Raw genomic sequence first — 13,817 nt, 5'->3', positions numbered from 1 at the left:
CCAGAGAAGACGTCTGCGCTTCTGGATCATGTTTAGATACGGCTTCTTCTTTGAACTATAGAGTTTTAGCTGGCAACGGCGGATGGCACGGTGAATTGTGTTCACAGATAATGTTCTCTGGAAATATTCCTGAGCCCATTTTGTGATTTCCAATACAGAAGCATGCCTGTATGTGATGCAGTGCCGTCTAAGGGCCCGAAGATCACGGGCACCCAGTATGGTTTTCCGGCCTTGACCCTTACGCACAGAGATTCTTCCAGATTCTCTGAATCTTTTGATGATATTATGCACTGTAGATGATGATATGTTCAAACTCTTTGCAATTTTACACTGTCGAACTCCTTTTTGATATTGCTCCACTATTTGTCGGTGCAGATTTAGGGGGATTGGTGATCCTCTTCCCATCTTTACTTCTGAGAGCCGCTGCCACTCCAAGATGCTCTTTTTATACCCAGTCATGTTAATGACCTATTGCCAATTGACCTAATGAGTTGCAATTTGGTCCTCCAGCTGTTCCTTTTTTGTACCTTTAACTTTTCCAGCCTCTTATTGCCCCGTCCCAACTTTTTTGAGATGTGTCGCTGTCATGAAATTTCAAATTTCAAAATGTCTCACTTTCGACATTTGATATGTTGTCTATGTTCTATTGTGAATACAGTTTTTGAGATTTGTAAATTATTGCATTTTGTTTTTATTTACAATTTGTACTTTGTCCCAACTTTTTTGGAATCGGGGTTGTAAAAACTCTGCTCGCGTGACGTCAAGAAACCGCCAGTGCTTTTTGAGTCACAGGAAAGCGCTCAGGCTCTCTCTTACCTCTCTTCTGATCGGTTTCTGACTGTATTACTCGTGGATATCAATCAGATAACTTTTATAGGGATGTTCTCTCATGCTCACTGGTTCTGATGAAGTATTCAGCAAAATTTTCCATCAGCTAGTTCTGATGTTATGCTTCATGGGATACTTTGAAGTGAGTTTTCATAGCTTTACCTACTTATTTTTTTTTCAAATCGAACTGATTCATGCAAACAAATAACTATTTTAGAATATAACTGTAGCTGTTTTGATGAAAAATATTGAGATCTTAGTGGTTGGAAGGAGATACACCAGAAGTCAGAAACGCGAGCGTCAATTTCAGTTCAATGAATGGGAATTGTTTATTGGACGTGGATCACGCAATTTTTTCGAGGTTCACCTTGAAAGCTGTGAATATTATCGGTTATATTCTTTAATATAAACATTAGTAGACCCTACTTTTGAAATATATAAAGCCCGACAGGGCACAAAGAGGGTATTAGAAATAATCTTTTATTACTTTTTTCCCCACTCGGCCGCGTATTCAGCTAGAAACTGCTGTTCACACAGCCTCCTCTTTTTAGGCGGAGACTCCATTATTCACAATCCATGGTCTGTCTTCACTTCACACCTGACACTAGTTTGTGAGAAAAATAAAAAAAAAGTTTCAGTTCTGGAACATAACCGGTAAAGACAGTTTGCTTCCAGGAAGACGACTACGCATCACTACTGCGCGTTTCTGAGCGCTGCATTTAACACACGCTGTGATTGGCCGAGAGCATGAATCAAGTCACTTCTCAGCCAATCACAGTGCAGCTAACATAAGGACACGGAATTATCCAAATCAGTGTTAACAAGAACATGTGGAACAGTCTGAATGCCGGAAATATGTTGACTTGATCGATATACAGGCAAATCCGGTTAAAAACCTATTTTATTTTTTTTGCGGTATGGTTTCCATCAAATCCTGCACTCTGATTGGCTTGCGAGCGGGTCTGTATCCTATGGTATGGACCCCGGTTATGGACCTCTGGCGACTCGCTCGTTCACAACAACAAGCAATATGGTAAAATTTTTTTGTCAACATTTAGTTATTTTTATAAGATTTACTTATAAGATTATCAAAAATCTTATAAATTTTTGCCAGCATTTCTCAGGAGAACAGCATTAATTTTACATCATGGATAGCGATAACGACAGTCTTCACAGCGAAAGCGAGTTTTACTACCCTGAGGAAGAAGAAATAAAAGAAAACATTTCAGGAGAAAGCTAAAAACCTGTAACTTGCTAACGTCAAGCAAAAACATGACTGAATCCTGAATGACTCCTATTTGTATAAATAGGGGACGACATAGGCGGCAAAATGTAGTTTTTTTCCTGCCATGGAAGTGCACTTGTATACCGAGGAGGAAGCAATTTGCATTACAGCCGTGAATGAGGATTCAAAATGGCAGCTCGGCTCAGTTTTCCCTTTCGGGGGCTCTCATTTTCTGTTAGAATTTGGTAAAGAAAAAAATATATATATTATTTACCAGCTTAAGGTCGGTCCGTATGGTGAAATACCGTGACCTCGGCCTTAAATACTGACCTCAGCCCAGAGGGCCTCGCTCAGTACAATCAAGACCTCGGTCACGGCATTTCACAATACGGACCTCCCAGCTGGTAAATAACATATACATACATATACATACACACACATATATATACACTACCGTTCAAAAGTTTGGGGTCACCCAGACAATTTTGTGTTTTCCATGAAAAGTCACACTTTTATTTACCACCATAAGTTGTAAAGTGAATAGAAAATATAGTCAAGACATTTTTCTGGCCATTTTGAGCATTTAATCGACCCCACAAATGTGATGCTCCAGAAACTCAATCTGCTCAAAGGAAGGTCAGTTTTATAGCTTCTCTAAAGAGCTCAACTGTTTTCAGCTGTGCTAACATGATTGTACAAGGGTTTTCTAATCATCCATTAGCCTTCTGAGGCAATGAGCAAACACATTGTACCATTAGAACACTGGAGTGAGAGTTGCTGGAAATGGGCCTCTATACACCTATGGAGATATTGCACCAAAAACCACACATTTGCAGCTAGAATAGTCATTTAGCACATTAGCAATGTATAGAGTGGATTTCTGATTAGTTTAAAGTGATCTTCATTGAAAAGAACAGTGCTTTTCTTTCAAAAATAAGGACATTTCAAAGTGACCCCAAACTTTTGAACGGTAGTGTGTGTGTGTATATATATATATATATATATATATATATATATATATATATAAAATATATATATATATATATATATATATATATATATATATATATATTTTTTTTTTTTTTTTTTCAGGTTTACGCGTAGCGGTGTAATTGTGCTTCAAATCCGTAGCTGCTACGCCCAAATCGTCCACGTTGGTATCTCTGCATTTAATATTTTTTCAAAAACATCATGGGAAAATCAAGATCGTGAACCCAACAGCTAGCAGAAATCAAACTGAATCGTTACATACCTATTACTGAGTGAGATTTACATCATCTCTCATCATTCATTAGTTGATGAGTTGCTTTTGAGCCTGCTTTCACTCACGGTTTCTTCCTCATGTTGTCTCAAGGTTTTTTTTTTTCTTCATCACTGTCATTAAGGCTTTAAATCTACGTTCAGATTTCTGTAACGCTGCCTTGTGACCAGGACTGCAGTACGATTAAAAATCATTTTCACTCTGATTCTGAAAGCTCCCCAAACTGTTCAGCGGCATTTAACTCAAAGCCTGTTGAATCAGTTTACTTTAACGCTTTACACTATTCTTCTTAACGTCAAATACATGTTCTTTTATTAAACATACTGTTTGTGTTCTTCACTATGACGTCCCTCAGTGAGCTGTGAACATCCTGTTCAGATGGTGTTAGAGAAGGTACCAAGGCTCTCTATCCCCCTCTAGTGAGTCCTCATAGGTATCACGCTCTGTTTTGCAGAATTGTAATCACACTGTGTGCATCTATTTGTTCAGGGAAAAAAAATTGCTTTACATTTATGTTATATTACAGTACATCTGTTTCAGGGTTAGAAAGACATCCAACGTCACAATAAACATGCTTCAAAGTCTTTAAAAAATATATATATTTCTAGGTTATTTTAATACATGACTACAGACTAAGAGTGATCCTCTTAAAGTGCCATTCCACCATTGGATGTATTTTTTTGGCATAAAATACAATATATATGAGGATGGGTTCCCTTTTGAGTCTGGTTCCTCTCGAGGTTTCTTCCTCATGTCGTCTTAGGGAGTTTTTCCTTGCCACTGTCGCCACAGGCTTGCTCATTGGGGATAGATTAGGGATAAAATTAGCTCATGTTTTAAGTCGCTCAAATTCTGTAAAGCTGCTTTGCGACAATGTTTATTGTTAAAAGCGCTGTACAAATAAACTTGATTTGATTTGATATTTTATGACATGACTAGACAGAGAAATCTTTTAGCTTCAAAATGATATACCAAACATAATTTTTTGACAACGACAAGTATATTAATTTTGCGACCAAAGTCACCTACCCTTTTAATTTCCGCGCGGTAGTGAAACGTGATGTCATCGGCAGGTTCCCCTTCTTGTGTACCATGTCACAGATTATCAGCAATGGCGGATAGAACGCGATTGTCAGCTTCGGAAAAGAAGCGAAGGAAAATAGCAAGTGATGCCCAAAGGAGACGGTCGATGGTGAATATCGGCACAGCAATCGACAAGTGGAAATCGCGTTCTATCCGCCATTGCTGATAATCTGTGCCACGTCACATGTGACGTGGTACACAAGAAGGGGAACCTGCCGATGACATCACGTTTCACTACCGCGCGGAAATTAAAAGGGTAGGTGACTTTGGTCGCAAAATTAATATACTTGTCAAAAAATTATGTTTGATGTATCATTTTGAAGCTAAAAGATTTCTCTGTCTAGTCATGTTGTCATAAAATATATTGTATTTTATGCCAAAAAAAAAAAATACATCCAATGGTGGAATGGCACTTTAAGTCCTTTTTAAAACGTATTTTATCAGTTTGCCTAAATAAACTATAATACTGCTACTGACTACCTTTAAAACACCATGGAAACATTTCATAGACATTAGATAAGCAATCTGTAAAAAGATAACACGGGAAATGTTCTGCGCTGCGTCTTTAATATTTACTGCTACCAGGGGTGTAACGACTGGATGATTTGGATCAGTGCATTGAATTAAAAAGCAATGAATCAAAAGTGCCCATATATATATTTAAAAAAAAAATAAAAATACCAAACAACTAGTGCATTAAAATAATTCACATTTTTAAACCGACTAGCTAGTAAGGTGATTTGCCCGTGACTCTCATTCTTAAAATAACCCTTCTCTAGATCGTTACTGCTCCCGAATTAGAAATATGCCGAGCCCGAAGTCTGAAGAAATAAAACAAATTGCTCACAATTAGATTTGCGACTAAGAACGGAACTGCATTGTATTTGTCACAGATTCAATCAAATCACTGATTTAAGAACCAAAATTGTATAGTTTGGAAGCCTCTAATTTTCATGTGGTGCTATTTTATGTTATAGCACTTTATTAGCCGTACATAATATAAACGGCATTTAGCAGACGCTCTTATCCAGGGCGATGTACAACATACCCAGAGCAGCCTGGATGAAGTTAGGTGCCTTGCTCAAGGGCACTTCAATCAGTCCTGCTGGTCCAGGGAATCAAACCGGCAACCTTTTGGTCCCAAAGCCGTCGGAGACATAGTGTGCATAGCGTTCTGACTGGCTTCACCTGTTCAGCGCAGCGTGCCGTCAAGCCGTGCGCTGGTAGCGTAGCACTGCGATTCAGCGTAGCAGGGAGTGGCGGAGGCAGCTGTCAATCATGTGAGCCTGCGTTCAGACACTCCTTGCGGCAGGCCGCAAACGACACCTCCCACTCGATCTTGGCGTGGCGCGACACGGGAAGATCGCACCCATCAGGCGAGCTGGTCTCTGCTGACTTGTTCCTTCACTGGGAGGAGGACGATGAGGCGCCTCACGTCCCGATGCAGTGTGGTACCCTGTGGGTCCCAGGACTTTTTGGTTGGCTTTGGAGTCTTCACCTGAGCACGTCCACCTGGGGGGACTTTCACATGGACATCCCGGACAATGCCTTTGGAGTCTGCATTCACGCTAACCACTCTTGTAAGATTGAATTGCCCCCTCAGTGCGTTTTGGTCGCAGAGCCATACTATGTCTCCGACGGCAACAGTAACAATTACAACTCAGTCAGTCCTGCTGGTCCAGGGAATCAAACCGGCAACCTTTTGGTCCCAAAGCTGCTTCTCTAACATTTAGGCCATGGCTTCCCCTTGGCCCATTTATTTTATATATATATAAAATTAAAAAAAAAAAATTATATACACAAGACCTCAAGGTGGTTAACCATTAAACAATCCATGACATTTCAACATTAGTTGTACTAGGCATGAAATGATTCACCCAGTTCACGATTCGATGCATGATATTGGGTTCACGATTCAAATTTCTCACAATACTTTATACAAAAATAAAAAATAAAATAAAGAAAGTCTTATTACAAAATAATTTTATATATTATATTCATATTCTCATCAACTTAAATATTTTTGTTAAATTAAAAAAAAAAACAACAAAAAAAAACACACTTTTGTTTTGTTTTCTTAATAACCACCAATAATTATTTACCCACATTTGTACAGGTTGGAGTAAAATATATATGTGTTATTTACCAGCTGGGAGGTCCGTATTGTGAAATGCCGTGACCGAGGTCTTGAAAGTACTGAGCGAGGCCCTCTGGGCCGAGGTCAGTATTTAAGGCCGAGGTCACGGTATTTCACCATACAGACCGACCTTAAGCTGGTAAATAATATATTTATTTTTTTCTTTACCAAATTCTAACAGAAAACGAGAGCGCCTGAAAGGGAAAACCGAGCCGAGCCGCCATTTTGAATCCTCATTCACGGCTGTAATGCAAATGGCTTCCTCCTCAGTATACAAGTGCACTTCCATGGCAGGAAAAAAACTACATTTTGCCACCTATGTAGTCCCCTATTTATACAAACAGGAGTCATTCAGGATTCAGCCATGTTTTTGCTCGGCGTTAGCAAGTTACAGGTTTTAAGAGTGACTTTTTCTAAGAACAGCCCAAAAAGAGCATATTCAGGAAACTCACCATCTCAGAATTTAATCACAATTTGTTATTATAGAGTCTAGGGATAGGAATAGAAAATTTTACTAACCTTGACCAGATTAACCCCTTCCCGGCCGGATGGGCCACGCCCAAAATTTGGAGGTCCGACCACGGGTATGACATTCATGTTGGTTTAAATTGAATATTCTCAAAGATCCCATAAGATCTATAATATGACTCTAACCCATTTTAAGACCTCTTTCAATGATAAATTGGCTAAAATTTCAGTGACCATGAAGTGATCTTTTTCAAGCTGAGAAGCAGAAAATTGTTGTCACTTTGATAAGGCCTCAATGTTGCTGTGTTACAAGATACCTAGTCGGTGAAAATTTAAACATCATTACACTTTCAGTAAGTGTATGTATTTTTGTGAAGTACAATAACATCTAAAATATTTTATAAATAGCAGAAAAGAAGTCAGAAAATACAATTCCAATAAAACTTCTAGTATCATAGATCAGTTTATCCACATCTAGGTACAGTTTAGGGGTCAAAATGCCATGGGCGAAGATGGAAAATCAAGCTTATAAATGTGTTAATATTAGCCTACCAACAATGTTACCCACAAGCTTTCTATTTGGAATAGATAGACTACCTTTTGGTTCAACTTTTAGAACTAGTTGTTTGTATGGGATAGTGAGAATATTTTTGTGGGCGTGGCCCGAAGTAGGGTGTCGACAAGGATTTTCATTATTTTTTATTAGATTTTCTAAATTATTCTCACTAGTCCCATTGTTTTCTCATTTGATTTAGCTTACTTACATATGCAGCAGTAGAAAACAAACAAAAAAAAAATCCTTGGGATATAGTTGCATATTTTATTTGGAGCCTTAATTCTAGGTAGCCAGATAGTCGTCCGTGCCAAATGTAGGTGGCGCTAGTGTGGATACGCTTCGCACCCCCACAAATTTTTTGGAAGCAATTTATAGATCACCCATATGCTCTCTCAGAAAAAGCAATCAGAATCATGGGATCTTTGAAAATATTCAATTTAAACCAACATGAATGTCATACCCATGATCGGACCTCCAAATTTTGGGCGTGGCCCATCCGGCCGGGAAGGGGTTAATCTGGTCAAGGTTAATAAAATTTTCTATTCCTATCCCTAGACTCTATAATAACAAACTGCGATTAAATTCTGAGATGGTGAGTTTCCTGAAGTGGGCTGTTCTTAAAAAAAGTCACTCTTAAGCTTTCTCCTGAAATGTTTTCTTTTATTTCTTCTTCCTCAGGGTAGTAAAACTGAAGCGCTGTGAACACTGTCGCTATCGCTATCCATGATGTTAAATTAATGCTATTCTCCTGAGAAATGCGAAAACAAATGTTGACAAAAATTGCTTTTCTTGTTGTTGTTGTGAACCAGTGAGTCACCAAGGGTCCGTAACTGGGGTCTGTACCGTAGGATACGGACCCGCTCGCCAGCCAATCAGAGCGCTGGATTTGATGGAAACCGGACCGCGAAAAAAAAAAAATAGCCTATTAAATAAAATATTCCTTTTATTAAAAAAAAAAGTAAATAATAAGTCGGCCTTTTGTTACTAAACATTTATCAACATTTGTGAAGGCTGTAGTCAGGCTTAAAAGTAGACGGCCTTTTGATTTCATAAAATCGGTGAAATTTAGTTCCCTCTGAAATTTGGTCGTTGTGATACATGTTTATTTCTGTAATATCTAAAATTTCTTAAAAAACAAACAAAAAAACCAGACCATTATGTGGCTGGAAAGTTATTTAATTTGAGGGGATTCCCAAGTAAATAATGTGCATGAAATCACTCGCTTCATGCAGTCAGGCAGACAGAGGAAGTCCGTATGCGTGCGCATGCGCAGGTTTACCTTCTTCTTTTGGGTTTTACGACAGCTGGCATCCACAGTGTTGCATTACTGCCATCTACAGGTTTACCTTTGACCGTACACTGACAGTTCCATTATTCTGTCGCTTAACGAACAGCTGATCACACCGAGGTGCTCGCTGAGTGCTGATATTTATTTAGTTTGGTCCTGCGTTTCCTTTCCTTCGTATAGAACATAACGTCTTTTCTTCTCGCTTTCCATTACGGTCGTCGGTCTTTCATGTTTCATTCGCACACTCGCGTCCTCCATTTTTCTCTCCTGTTTCAAATTTGTATCCCACAATGCCTTGCACGAACATGGAAAGCCCACCACGTCATGCATGATGTAGTATCTTAAATTGGGTCATGGTGAAGCAGGAAAAAAATAGCGGAGAATTTAGGGCCATGTGACCCTAAATTCATTAATTTTTCTATTAAAAAAAAAAACTAATAAAATTGGAAGTCTGTGATTCGAATTCGGTAGCTTTCGGTCCACTAAACAAAAATAATTGAGCGTCGGGGGAAAATTCTTTTTATGACCTACGCTTGAAAAACCTGAAAGTCAGTACAGCTTTAAACATCAAACAGCTACCTCCATTTACTTCTCTTTTCTTTACATTTCAGCAGTCTGTAAAAAGAGAACTTGGATTTCTTGTTAAATCTACATTGTAATCAGTCAGACACCAGTTCCTTCCCATTTCGTATCTTGTTTTCGCAGCATTAGCGCTGCGTTACTTCCACCTACAGTGAGGTCATGCTCATTCCCTTTATTTTACGTTATTTGCACCCTCTGCTGTCTAAACAACACAATTACAGCTGGGGGGGGGAGCTTACCCAATCTGATGATAAATCACGATTCATATTTTTTTTTTTTATCGATATACATTTCAAATACTCATAGATTTGTATCAAGATTAATCAAATCATCGCAAGATATATTGTTACATGTCTATGCAAGACATGTCTTACATGTCTACCTTTCACATATCATCTCATCTCATCTCATTATCTGTAGCCGCTTTATCCTGTTCTACAGGGTCGCAGGCAAGCTGGAGCCTATCCCAGCTGACTACGGGCGAAAGGCGGGGTACACCCTGGACAAGTCGCCAGGTCATCACAGGGCTGACACATAGACACAGACAACCATTCACACTCACATTCACACCTACGCTCAATTTAGAGTCACCAGTTAACCTAACCTGCATGTCTTTGGACTGTGGGGGAAACCGGAGCACCCGGAGGAAACCCACGCGGACACGGGGAGAACATGCAAACTCCACACAGAAAGGCCCTCGCCGGCCACGGGGCTCGAACCCGGACCTTCTTGCTGTGAGGCGACAGCGCTAACCACTACACCACTGTACCGCCCGTCCTTTCACATATCAATCCGCAATAAATAAAATGAGGGTTAGGTAAATCTACGGAGGCCTCACTAATGAAGCCCCAAGTCAATACAAGTTGAGAAACGTGCTGTTCTCATCGAGAACCTACTAATAAACCGCTCATCACTCCCATCACTGGTTTCTAAAACTGTACATCTACACGGCTTGATTTTCAGTATTAGGTTCTATGAGCAGGCTTGTGTTGGATTGATGAGTTTGGATAGCGTGAGAACTTTTTGAAAATTAGATACCATAACGCACAAGATTGTGTTTTTGTTACGCTTGTGTTCAGTTTATAATTTAATTCAAAGTGGCGCAGGGTGAAGTAGCGGTTCAGCCGTTACCTGAAGTCAGGTATGCCTGTAGAGGTGCTGATTCCTGCTCCCGAGTGCACCACCATGTACTGCGAGTCTCTGATCAACTGCGCCAAAGTCTCCACTTTAGCTCGCAACTCATCCGGCTCATCAAACACCTGCAGCGATAAAAAGAAAGCGCACATGATAGACCTACAGACTCAAGGTATTTATTAAAATACAGTTAGGTGGCTGGGGGGAAAAATTATAATAATAATAAAACACAACACCAAAAGGTTTGTGAGCACCTGACCATCACACCCATATGTGCTTGTTGAACATCCCATTCCAGATTCATTCCCACTTTGCTGTTATAATAAGCCCATCCTTAAAAAAAAAAAAATCCGTTTCCTGTCCACCGGGTGAGCAAAAAAATTCAGTTGGGAGGGAGGGATTTTATATATATGGTACGGTATATGGATGGATAAGAAATCGCAATGCTGTGTTTGCTTTTTCTTTCAGTACTTTTTTATTACAAAAGCAGACACATTTAATAAAATATGACGGCTTAATCAACTGAAACTTGTACAAAAACTTTAAGGCCCACTTTACACGGGGACGGTCTGAAACAAAAACGCAAAAGTCCGTTTTCGTTCTCACTTTTTTCCGCGTCTACACGACCGTTTTCAAGGAGGAAATCTGCGTCTATACGGTGACGCATAAATGTGTGGAATTCAATTGGATGTGCATGCCAGGCGGCTAGGTGGTGCTGTGAAAGACCTCCGTTATGTCTGCACGCATGCGCAACGTCTTCCGTCTTGTCTGATCTGCACATCTGCGCCGCGAAAACTTTGACTACTCTGGCTATGGTAAGTAAGAAAGTAAGTAAAAAAGTAAGAGCATACTATACCCGCCTCTGTTCATTCACGGTATATGTGCAGATTCGGTATAGATGTTCGAAGGACTCCTGGACGTTTATTAAAGCTGCCAGAGCAGCTTGAAGGTCCGTTAGATCGATGTAATCAGACATGCTCTTACTTTTTTACTTCCCGGGCTGGCATGTACAGTATATGACATATGTATGATGTAAACGCGTACCTGACGTGAGCAGATCCGAGCAGTGTTTCGCGTATTGGGTAGTTTAGACGGATATGCAACGGGGGCTGTTTTTAACTTATCCACTCTGGAAGGCGTTTTCAATTTTTTCCATTTTTCAGCCTCGGAAACGCCGTCCCCGTGTAGACGAAAGGCACTTCCGATAAAATATTTAGTCATTTTTACCCGACAGCGTCCTCGTGTAAACGGGCCCCAAGTTAGCATTTTAAATGCTGACTGCAACATTTGCAAAACTTTTACAAAGGTACTTAAAATGTCCGACACACAGACTTTTTGTAGTTCTAAATCGAGCGTTAGGTCTAGTTCGGATGAAATTACACTATTAAAATGATCACTGAATGATTTGTTTTTCTGAAGCTTTACTATTTTGTTGTTCGCTAGAATACCATTTTGCGATTTCACACTTAAGCAAATGTTTGAAAACTCCGGATCTCCTTCCTTCATGGTGGCTGCCATTTTTTTGTGCCGCACGGCGCATGCGCAGAGCTGATTCGACAGGGCTTTCCACAAGCGCCGGCTGCCGGCCATACAGCCAACTACACAATTAAGTCCAGCCGGCTACTTTAATGACTATTATTTTTGTAGCCCACAGGCTCTAAATATTAATTTTCGATTTTAATAAAATTAAATGTTTATCTAACGGACTGACAGTAATGTCAAACTGAACCGCACTCATTTAAGTTGCGATATCTGAGCTCCGTATCAATGCGCTGCCGAAGCGCGCAGAAGGTGTTAGTACGCCTGTCATTATAGTGCGGACTTTCCATAGCATAGAAAATCGCTACGTTTCAATTTGTGTAACTGAACTTGTTTCATATCACTGGTCATATAAACCTATGTAAACAGGAAAAACGCGGAAGAGTTTGGTCGCATCTAACTACAGCCCCAAAAAATACCATTGGCCATACTGAGCCTAGCTACATTGCTAACAGGAGTGACAGCGCGTCTGACTGCGTCTGACTGACTGGGAGGTCGCGCAAAGCTCGGAGAGGTACGGAGCAGCTCGTCTCAATTCAGATAAGAGCATATTTCATTATGGAAGTACGGTGGACTGTTCCTTTAAACTGTTTTTGAGAGTTTTTATTTTTATTTAGTGGTGTTTGGTGAAATAATTTCCCTTAAATTTAAAATAACGGGAAAATAAGAAACAATCAAAACGTAATGTTTCAAAGCTGTTTATTAATTCTTCGTACTGCACAAACTAGCCCCATCCTTTTGGCTACGAGCGGAGCCAGCTGGTAGATCAGACTTTTGCCATAGCCGGTCGGCAAAACAGCGAAAACGTCCTTCTTGAAAAGGAATGAGCGGAGAGCCTCTTCCTGCTCATGTTTCAACGAAAACTCCAAGTCTAATTCCTCTAAAACTGATTCCAAAGCGGAGTCAAACGCGCGCTGTTCACTAGCCGTAGCCATCTTTCCTGCTGTGCTTTCTCCAGCGTCGCGCAGCTTTGTCGTCACTCCTGCAAAAGCCCGCCCAAAGAATCCAAACAAAAACCTTGCGTTGTGATTGGCGGGCACGATTTGATGCCCGGGGTGTTTTTGTTTATATGGTGCGAGGCTAGACCCACTCGCTAGGCAAAAATATTTTTGGCCGCTAGGCGGGTGGGTCTAGTTTACTAGGCTAAGTGCTGAGGGTTCAGGTTTGAGAATCAATCCTCATGTTTAAAAAAAAAAAAAAAAAAAAAGATAAACAGATTCTGCCCTTTAAATCAGGTGCACAACGGCATAAAAAGGAAACGAAGCATAGTTATGGAACATTCCTGAACCTGTTTCTGTGAAGAAAAACTCCTGAAAAGGATACTAATTTAAATAAACATTTGTTGGAGATTCCTGAACCTGTGTTTTATAATGCGACTCATTTTAGATTTTTCGGATCACGGATCCGCCGACGCCAGTTAAATACTACGGCTAGAAAAATAAAAAGTCTGTGCGTATTTTTATTTTAACTGCTGAAACGTACAAAAAGAAATGCAAAAAAAAAAAGTAACATATTTTTCTTGTAACAGCACTGTATCCCTGGTACTGTACTAGGCCATATTTCTTTAAGTAAAAAGTATTAGAATCGCAAATACAAACGACGATGTGTGTTATATATATCCACTTCAGCCGAGTCCAAAAATGAAACTATGTACGACATTGAGTATTCACTTGAATGTTTTTATGGTGTTTACGACCGCTTTACGACAGTGTCAAC

General features: G+C 39.9%; 1 protein-coding gene across 2 annotated transcripts in view; it reads right to left on the bottom strand.

Moving 5' to 3' along the window:
- The window catches only part of sirt6 (sirtuin 6), an 88,009-nt gene that overhangs the window by 64,719 nt on the left and 9,473 nt on the right, over positions 1 to 13,817 (bottom strand). For both annotated transcript variants that reach the window (XM_060905350.1, XM_060905349.1), the window contains exon 2: positions 10,560 to 10,687. In XM_060905350.1, coding sequence (XP_060761333.1) covers positions 10,560 to 10,687 — 128 coding nt within the window. The remainder of the gene's footprint in view (positions 1 to 10,559; positions 10,688 to 13,817) is intronic.

Source organism: Neoarius graeffei, chromosome 23, assembly GCF_027579695.1.
Source record: "Neoarius graeffei isolate fNeoGra1 chromosome 23, fNeoGra1.pri, whole genome shotgun sequence".
NCBI classification, from domain to species: Eukaryota; Metazoa; Chordata; class Actinopteri; order Siluriformes; family Ariidae; genus Neoarius; species Neoarius graeffei.
Note: the sequence above shows the minus strand (reverse complement) of the source record. Positions and strands in the feature narration are given on the sequence as shown.